Below are 10276 nucleotides of genomic sequence, written 5' to 3'. Positions count from 1 at the left end.
GAAAGGCGCAGGACTCTCCATGTATGTGAATGAGAGATGGTGTAATGCTGGGCATGTTACCGTTAAAGAGCGGCACTGCACGAAAGATGTTGAACTGCTGGTGGTTGGTTTGCGGCAGTTTTACCTGCCGAGGGAGTTTTTGCACATCCTGGCGACTGCAGTTTACATCCCCCCTTCGGCTGATGCTGCTGCAGCCTGTGAACTCATCCATAGTTCAGTGTCCCAGCTGCCAACATCACACCCTCAGTCTCTGATCGTCATCTCAGGAGACTTTAATCATACATCGCGCTCTACCACTCTCCCCACATTCTGACTGTATGTAGACTGACTTGGACCTGCTGTGTGCGGACACTGGGAATGCATATTACTTAATTATTTTTATTTTCTTGTACTTTCTTTCTATGTTTTTGGATGCTGCTGTTTACAGTCATTTCCCAGGTCTGGGATAAATAAAGTATATTCTTTTCTGTCAGCAAAGTGCTCTAATTTGCTGGGGACAGATTTGTTTGTTTTTCAAATTATTTTTTTCAACCACAATTCAAAAGCCATGTCTTATTTTACTAAATTATAATTTAGCAATTTTTTATTTGTCATAAATTTTCTCAATTTCTAGTTATGTGAGTGACTATTGTGAATTTTGCCGTTTCTTTAATGGAAGGGTATGAATAAATTTGAGGACAACTGCATTTCTTCTGTGATAAGGTCCCATGGGCCCCACCAGAAGAGGTGGGACTTCATCCATGGAAGGAATATTAAATTTGATTTTTTCAAGGGCCATGTTTGCTCAATAAGAGGAGGCCAGGGGACATTTTAAAAATGAAATGAATGAACATTAAAAAGCCTGAAACTCATTTATCTTTGAAATCATTTATTTTCAAGTTAACTCAGTAACAGCCAAAGGACATTTTTGAACATTTGCTATATGAATAACTCAGAGTTAATCAGTACAAGTGAGTTGGCACTCTCTTGTAAATTGAGTTTCACTGATCTGCTCTGCTGTTCTCTTTGCTGTTGAAGTGTGTGGTGTCATCATCTGGCAAGAGACTTATCTAAAATAAATCATCCACAAGTGGTGTGGATGTCATCCAATTGCCAGCTTGTCCAGGACTTGCTGCTTCAGCAAATTCAGCCCAAGAGCAAAGTGTTTGATGCAAAAAGATGTTTCTAAAAAACACAAAATTTCATCACAGGATGTGCAGGTACTTCTGCTGCTGTCGGTGTCAACGTGCTGCATCAGAAAGAAATTGTATAGATTTGAGCTGCACGGTAGGCTTGTCAGAAAAAACAGCCTTTGCCTGTCTAAAAAGACAGTTTGCATTGGACATACAGGCAAAGATCAGGCCTTTTGGGATATTGAGGTCCGAATAGGCAAATCAAAGACAGACATGTGTGGCCACTGTAACAGTAGACATGACTGGCAGCCTTTTAGTGGAAGAACCTCAGACTAGCAGTGATGCCTGCTGGTGGAAATGTTGCGGTTTGAAGTTGCTTTGCTGCTGCAGGAACTGGCCTGTTCTCAGGAGTTGTCAAAACTTTCAGCAGGCCGGTATCATAGAGATATCAACATAGAGACTGTTGGGGATGATAGCAGGTTCGGAGGCCTTTTTCCACATAACTATTACATCTGTTGATATTTTTGTTGAATATATGATTGAAAAGTTAATTTTCTTTACGTTGCTGTTTAAGTATGTCACCTTTATCTGCAGGCACTATTCCAAAGAGTGTTTGCTTGTCTAAGTATGTCAACAACAACAAAAAATAGTTTGGATGTACTTATTTTTTCACATGACTGAGCATAGTTTATGTCTGGAAAACAAAGAAGCCCCAAAGAAAGCTTTATTTTCTTTGTCCCTGCTGAACTTAACATTGAATGCTGCTGTTGAAGGCCGCAGTATATGTGAGAAAATATTCATGAAAGACACCAACGTTGTCAGCACCAGAAAAAGATCAGTGAATAAATTAAAATGGTCCCCCAAGGCTGTGAAAATTTAATGTTATACCTAACAAGTACTGGTTGCTTACATCATAACACGGTAGAAGGGGCCTGCTGTGAGTGCTGACTTCTCAGTGTGGCAGTTTTCTTCTGGCAAACGAGGACGTCAGAAAAAGTGACACTCCAGAAAAAGATGGCAAAGAAACAGAAAGGAGGAATCACTTCTTACATTGCTGCTTGTTGTTCAGTGTTGCGATGCTTATAATGCAGCCTTTAATTTGTCCATCCGTTTTTTATTGCCATCAAAAAAGAAATTTTCATTTTGTGAAGCGCTATTCAGGGTGGGACAGTCTTATCTTTATCTTTGCTGTCGCATTTTTGTGTTAAAATAGTGCCACAGATTTAACACCTGCTTTTCTTTTTAAATACACTGTAGGTGCAGTGGCTGTTTCTATTTATTCCCATCTCTGGACATTGGTGCTGTGATTTCTTTCCAGTCATACAGAGGACAACACCTCCCCTGATACTTCCCTCTCCCTCTCCCTGTCTCTCCTCTCAGCTCTCTCCACATCCATGACAGTGACGAGAGGCTCCTGGGCTGTGACGGAATCCTGCCGATGCTTGGTAGCAACGAAGGGCGTCTTGTTGAAGGTCTCTGAGAAATGTTTCCTCCGCTCCGGGTCTGGACAGAACAGGTATTCATACAGGGCTGCAGCCAGAACGCCACCCAGAGGTGGACCCACCCAGTACACCTAGAACACAGAGACAGAAAAAAACTGGTCTGACACTGCACATATCAAAGTCTACACTTCGTATCCTTAAATAAACACTTGTTTGTTTCCTGTCATCAACCAACTTCAGTTTATTTGTAAAGTACATCTAAGGTCATTATTTATTCATTTAAAAAATTTAAATAATTTTAAATTTAAGATATACACTTTTAAAAATCCATAGTTTAACCTTGTGAACCCAAAGGATGCCATCAGGTTTGAAAAGCATGTTATCTTTTTTTCTTTTTTCTTTTGGACAGATTTTTCAACTTTTTGATGGTTATTGAACTAATTTTATGTGAGGTTTAGTTTTGTCAGGAAAACTCATCTAAGCTTAAAATGCTCTGCTCATATTTTTTGCACGTGTTACAGTAGTATTTGTTTTTGTTAATTTTTATTGCTTTTTTAAAATTTAATTTTACTTTTTTGTTATTATTCTTTGCTTTTTTGTTGTCTTTCTTTACTTGTCAAAACAAAACAAACCAAAAAAATCCTAAAAAACTGTAAGATTGTAAATTGTACAAATGGAAATCTTTATATTGTATTCTTCTTTTTCCCTGCTTGCTTTTTTACTTCTTATTTTTATTTCATTTTTTTCTATTCTTATATAATTATTTATTTAATGTTGTGCTATTATGATAAAACAATTTCCCTTGTGGATCAATAAAATTGATCTAAGTCAAAGTTGAAGTCTAAAATGTGACATTTCATCAAAATCACTTTTTTTCTGATTGTTACATATAGGGCTGCAAGGTGGCGCAGTTAGTAGCACTGTTGCCTCACAGAAAGATTCGCATTCCGGTGGGACGTGGAGTTTGCATGTTCTTTGAGTTCTTGGAGTTTGCAGTGTGGGTTCTCTCCGGGTTCTCCAGATTCCTCCCACAAGGTCCAAAAACATGTTGAGGTTAATTGGTGATTCTAAATTGTCCGTAGGTGTGAATGTGAGTGTGCTTGCTTGTCTGTCTCCAAGTGTAGCCCTACGATAGAGTGGCGAACTGTCCAGGGTGTCCCCTGCCTTCGCCGTGAGTCGGCTGGGATAGGCTCCAACCCCACCGCAACCCTAAGCCATATCATAACTAGCAGCAACCAACAGTTATGTGACAAAAATATCAGGACTATTGGGCTGAAGTGCTGTGTTTACATATAAAGCAGAACGGAGAGAAGTATGGAAAAACTATTTAACATGTTTTTCTCCACAGAGGTCTCATATTATTTTTCTACTAGTGTTTGATTTTTGATTGTATAATGTGTATCAGAAAGCCATTTGTCTGCTTTGGAACAGCTAAATTGAGAAACATCCAGCCAATTGCACTGCTGTGTTGTGAAACTGTGTGTAATCATATTAGAAAAATAACCTGCAGGGAAAAAGCTTTTTAAGTCTTATTGCATTTTTTAGATAGAAAGATGAAATCTGACCCCGACAGTGGAGTTCGAAGCAATTTAGTTTTCTAGCTTCAAAATTACTTTCAGAAAATTCAAATGCAACATCTCTTTTCCAAAAAAGAGCTATTGTTACTGTGGACAGTCCACATGTTACACAATGTGTAGTCTGAGCCTTGACCTCACTGCATTACGGCTCTCCCTCGTCACAAATGATAAAATGATTTAGACAAGCCTTATATTTTTCATGCAGTTTGGCTAAAAAATATTCAATTTCCTGCAGCTTCAAGACACAGAAATTTACTGCAATGGGTAACTGATGTCTAATGAAGACGAGCAGATATTGTTCATGCAGATAGAAACAGATCTAGTGATGACTTGTCCTATATTGAAAAAGTCAACTGTCCGCTGTTTGATGCTGGGCAGGCAGTGTAACACAACACATCTGCTGCTGGAAACAATGCTATCAGAGTGATGAGCTGTGGTCCAGAGAGCAAAATAGTGAGCTAAAACTACTGTAAAGCTCCATTAAGCTGAGGGGAACTGCAGATTCTCTCTCGATTAGAGTATTTATTATATTATAATAGAGTATTAACTTCTTTGCATGCTTTGAAGCATCAAACCCGACAATTAGAGAAAGGACTGGTCCTTCTCCTTCATCTGTCAGGCCAGCTTAAAACATCAGCGCAGCAGACACACGAAAGACCCTAGCAAGGGTCCACCCATGAAAAGCAACAGGACCAGACAACATCCTGGGACTTGTGCTCCTAGTCTGCACTGATGAGCTTGCAGATGTGCTGAGTGAAATTTTCAATATCTCCCTCAGTGAGGCCATTGTACCCAGATGCTTCAAAACATCCACCATAGTTCCAGTGGCAAAGAAATCAGTTGTAGCCTGTGTGAATGACAATGGCCCCATCGCACTGACACCGACTGTGATGAAGTGTTCTGAATGGCTCATCAAACCACACATCACAGCCAGCCTTCCTGCATCGCTTGACCCTCTTCAGTTCGCTTATCGTCCCAACCGTTCCACAGAAGATGCAATATCCACCACCTTGCACTCAGTCATCACACACCTGGAAGACCTATGCTAGAATTCTGTGCATTGATTTCAGCTCAGTCTTTAATACTATCATCCCCCAGAGACTAATAGAGAAACTCCTCCTACTCGGCCTGGATACCGCCACATGTCTCTGGGTCCTGGACTTTCTGACCAAAAGACCCCAGTCTGTCTGAGACGGAAAGAACATCTCCAAGTCCATCATGCTGAGTACTGGATCTCCTCAAGGCTGTGTACTCAGTCCACTCCTGTTTACACTGCTAACACATGACTGTACAGCCACACATGAGGGGATCCACATCATCAAGTTTGCTGATGATACCACAGTAGTGAATGCAGTCATGAATACAAGAACAAAGAATCAATGTACAGAGATGAAGTGAAACACCTAGAGGGCTGGTGCAGTAAGAACAAACTGCTGCTTAACGTAGACAAAACGAAGGAGATGATCATTGACTTCCGAAGGTCACATCCTGAGCATGCTCCCCTCAGCAACAGCAGCTGTACAGTGGAGAGAGTGGAAAACGTCAAATTCCTCGGAGAGCAGATCTCGCAGGACCTGAGCTGGAATAAAAACACTGCAGCGATCATCAACCAGTCCCAGCAGAGACTGCATTTCCTGAGGAAGCTGAAACAAGCCTCTCTCCCTGCCAGCATCCTCAGGACCTTTTACAGAGGTTTGGTGGACAGCATTCTGACATACTGTATCTCAACTTGGTACTCCAGGTACATGGTCCATGGTACTCCTGAGTGACTGTCTGCCTGTGTACCGAACCCTGCCTGTCATTAAACCTGCCTTTTTGCCTGAACCGTTCTGTGTCCAGCATTTGTGTCCACCTGTCTGTCAAGTGAGTTCATGACATAAGTCAGTTTAGTAATTTATCTGCTCTATAAATTCTTCCTGAAAAGTGAAGGCAAAAAAATTTCTGGATTTTTTATTTATTTATTTATTTTTTAATATTATTTAGTTAAATATACTGATAATGTAGTGTTATTTAAAGCACCGTTACCCAGTGATTTTCCCAGGACCATGTGACCATAGCTGGACCGAAGGATCGCGCAGGATTCATACTGGCTCCAGTGTAGGGAATCTGAGGGAACAATCACAGCTGAGAATGTACCAGTCTTAATGTATGATCTTGTAATTACCCATAAATAAGGACACGAAAACATTTATTCATCCACAGTTACAAGTCCTCCAAACAAAATAAAAAAGTAAAATAAAAACTCTTATTTAAAGGCTTTCTAAAAAAAAATCCAACTCTAACTCAGGTTCTATGAACATGCAGAAATAAAATGATGGAGGGTTTGTTGTGTAAGCCTATGTGGGGAATTTTATGTTGATTGTGACATTAGAGAGAAGAAGACTGCTACTTTATGAGGACTTTAAAGGACAAAAATGGTATTTCCCATCATCTCTGAATTTAACCAAACATCATTTGTCTTTTAAAAGTTTAACCAATAAGTGCCGAGACCTTCACAGCACTTTTTCAGTGTCTACCATCCCGAGAACGAGACTCAAAAAGATTCTACAGGGGTGGTTTTTGTAGTTAGAACTCACACAAAGGAAAATGGCCTAATAAGACAAGAAACCACTTCAAAATGTTGGAGCTTTTGGAGAGGACCTTGCAGATCCCTGACCACAAAATCCCTGAAAGTCTGTGGGAAGATCTTAAAAGATACTCTGTGTGTGTGTGTGTGTGTGTGTGTGTGTGTGTGTGTGTGTGTGTGTGTGTGTGTGTGTGTGTGTGTGTGTGCGTGAGGGAGCCCAAAAATACAGCAGAACTTCAAGGGATCTGCTAGAAAACATGGCTGAATATTCCTAAATCAATGACAGAAAGAGCTTTGGCTGGCTATAGAAAAGGGATTGCCACCTGTGATGTCTGCCTACTGTTGAACAGTTTTCCTTTTAAGATAAGATCAAATAAAACTTTATTAATCCTGAGGAAAATTCCTTTTTTATGCTCCTCTTTTAGCTTCCTGACATACAGTTTGGCATTTTCAGTGTATACTTGCTGAAGGGATTCTGCTTACTTTATCCATCCATCCATCCATTATCTATTCTCTGCTTAATCCTCACAAGGGTCGCGGGGCTGGAGCCTATCTCAGCCGACTCAGGGCGAAGGCAGGGGACACCCTGGACAGGTCGGCAGTCTATCTCAGGGCTACACTTGGAGACAGACAACTAAGCACACTCACATTCACACCTATGGACAATTTAGAATCACCAGTTAACCTCAACATGTTTTTGGACTTGTGGGAGGAAGCCAGAGAATCCGGAGAGAACTGTCATGTCTGTCAAGTCTCTGTCCATGTGTGCACATTTTATGTCTCGTCTTTCCTATTTTATTTTGAAATCACTTCACCGGTTGTTTCTGTTCCAGTTTTACTTCCTGCACCTGTCTTGTCACACCTGTTCCCTGATGGCTTCCCCACACCTGTTTCCCATCTTCCCTCATTACCTCGTGTATACAACCTTGTGTGTCTCTCACTGTCTCGTCGCCAGTTCGTTGCACTTAACAGTCCTCGTACCAGCGTTACTCAAGTCAAGTCACAGTCTGTTTTGTTCACGACTTTGTTTCTGCTTTTTGGACCTTGCCTTTTTGCCTGCCGATTTTTGGATACCTTTGTCTGTTGGACTGAATTCCTGTGTACCGAACCCTGCCTGTCATTAAACCTGCTTTTCTGCCTGAAACCTGTCTGAGTCGAGCATTTGTGTTCATGACAAGAGCCCACGCTGCACAGGGAGAATATGCAAACTTCACGCAGAAAGCCCTGCTTACTTCATTTCACTTTAAAAATCAAGATGGGCCTAAACTTTTGTGTGCGACTGTCTATATTGTTTCTGGATTACTCTTAATGATTACATAGGAAAGCCCTGTTAAAGGATATATCTGGTTATTTAGGTGAGAAAACTTTCTTGCACAACATCAACAAAATGTGAATATGATAACCAATATGATGACAACATTCACTGGAGGGTGGATGAACTGGGATGGATTATACAGGTGTTCCTTTTTTTCAGATATTTTTTAAAGTTTTTAAAATTATTTTCAAAATGGCACCGTTGATAATATGGAATATTTATACCATGTCCACCAGAGATGTAAGCAGATGCCATGTAATCTATTAATGCAGCGTTTTAAGCCTCTTGTAAGTTGATGAATAGATTTACCACTGTGCTGCCTTTGTGTTGAGGTACTTACAGCAAACAGGTGACCGATACACACTGATAGGCCAATAGCCAAGGCAGAGGAACCCTTCAGGTCTTTACGTTTGTGGTCACAGGTTGCAAACACAGTGAAGACGAGCTGGAAGGTGATGAAGAGCTCTACAACCAGGGCGTTTCCCACAGAGATGCTTGGATTCACCTGCGTGAGGAAATCAACAGCCAAATAAACCATTTAGAAATGCTTCCTCAGATATATAGTGGTGTAAAATAACCAATGAACACTTCACTGCTATCCCTTCTGCTCTTACCCCTGTGATCCCCAGGCCACTCCTAACTGAGGCCGGAGTGATGCCGTACAAGATGGCTGCCCCCACTATTGCTCCTACACACTGGGCCAGCAGGTAGAAGACTGCTTTGGCCAGACTAAGCTTCCTGGTCACCACCATAGCTAGTGTAACTGCCGGGTTGATATGAGCGCCGCTGATGTGTCCGAAGCACTGCACCATGGTGGTGATGCTCAGGCCAAAGCAAAGTGAAATGAGCACCAGGTTGGGAGGATGGACATCCTGCCCCACAGCACCCCACTTTATGGTTGAGCTGAGGCTGAACAGGACGAAGAGCATCATGGCGAAGAACTCGGCCGCCACGCAGCGCCAGAACTCCTGAGTCCAGACACCCTTGAAAGCAGCCATGGCTTTGTCTCGAGCACAGCAAGATGGAGGCCAGATCTGACAGTGTGGTGAACAGAAGGGAATGCAACACCTCCTGGAAAGGATCAGAATCAGAATCAGAATCAGAAACAGATTTATTGCCAGGTATAGTTTACACAATACGAGGAATTTGTTCTGGTGGGTTGGTGCAACAATACAACAATAAATATAGAGTTGTAGCGGACACTGCTTGACTTTCTATGGAATACCAAGCAAGGAAACACACCAGGTAATGAGCATTGTTTTGTTTAAATTCTGGACCTATTCCCAACATAAAACTGCCACCTTGGACACTAGGCAGAACGGGAAACTCAGGAAGAACCACCATTACTGTCACAAAAGAGAATTACAGCAGCAGCCTGTGGTGGTCAACTTCACTGTTTTCTACTCCACTGGAAAAATGACGCAACATGCATTTTCTTACAGCATGGACGCTCATACCTCTTGCAGAGACATGAAACAACAAGTGAAACACTAGCACGTTGGAAACAACAACTTCAAAGGCACAGTGACTCTCATTGAGGTATGAACAATCCTTCTCTGGACACTCTACCCCTATTCTTACCAATGGGGATGGCAGCATGCAGGAGGAAGGGAAGCTGATAAGGATCAGTCGTAAAACTGATGCTGCTTACCAGTGAGAGAATCTGTAGTGAGGCCTCACACTTTTACATTTATGTTTACACAGGCTAAATGACCATTTTCCCAATCTCTGTTTGGTGTATTCATAACTGCATTGATCTCAGCAAGAAGTCCTTGTATCACCTATCCAAGAATCACATCTGTAGGTGGTATGAGAACCAAGATAACTTTTTACAGAAATATTCATGCTTCTGTCACCGTAAATGGTCCAGTGAGGACTACATTACCATAAAAACTTGTTACCGCTGAATAAATGCATCAATGTTTAATCATAGGTATAATCAGTCATGTGGGAATCAATGCCTCACCCCATGCGTTATGCTTCCATAGCCCAGGCTATTGTTCATGATGTATGTCACTGTTGTTTCATTTCATGTTCATGGGTCATGGTGAGAGACGGATTTATCGTGTTCGCATCCATAGTACATTTTCTTTACTTAAGTTAAGATATGCAGCCTTCTCTCCTCTTCCTAACAAAGAGAGGAGGGTTAAGTTACCAAGAGTCGCGGGAAAATCCTCTCCACGCCTTCATATATGCCCACCTGGACGAAGAGGATAAAAGCAGGAAACTTCTTTTGCTCCCTCTCTTGCTCCTGCTTTGTTTTT

General features: G+C 41.5%; 1 protein-coding gene across 1 annotated transcript; it reads right to left on the bottom strand.

Moving 5' to 3' along the window:
- Positions 1 to 2430: 2430 nt before the first annotated feature.
- Positions 2431 to 9010, bottom strand: LOC103367781 (aquaporin-4-like). The gene is made up of 4 exons (XM_008295909.1): positions 8627 to 9010; positions 8353 to 8517; positions 6157 to 6237; positions 2431 to 2685 (listed from the first exon to the last, which is right to left on the bottom strand). The coding sequence occupies exons 1-4, from the start codon at positions 9008 to 9010 to the stop codon at positions 2431 to 2433; spliced, it is 885 nt and encodes a 294-aa protein (XP_008294131.1).
- Between the last annotated feature and the right edge of the window lie 1266 nt (positions 9011 to 10276).

This window comes from Stegastes partitus, unplaced genomic scaffold (assembly GCF_000690725.1).
Source record: "Stegastes partitus isolate 25-593 unplaced genomic scaffold, Stegastes_partitus-1.0.2 Scaffold1083, whole genome shotgun sequence".
NCBI classification, from domain to species: domain Eukaryota; kingdom Metazoa; phylum Chordata; class Actinopteri; family Pomacentridae; genus Stegastes; species Stegastes partitus.
The sequence above is the reverse complement of the archived record's forward strand: the minus strand, read 5'-3'. Positions and strand labels throughout refer to the sequence as shown.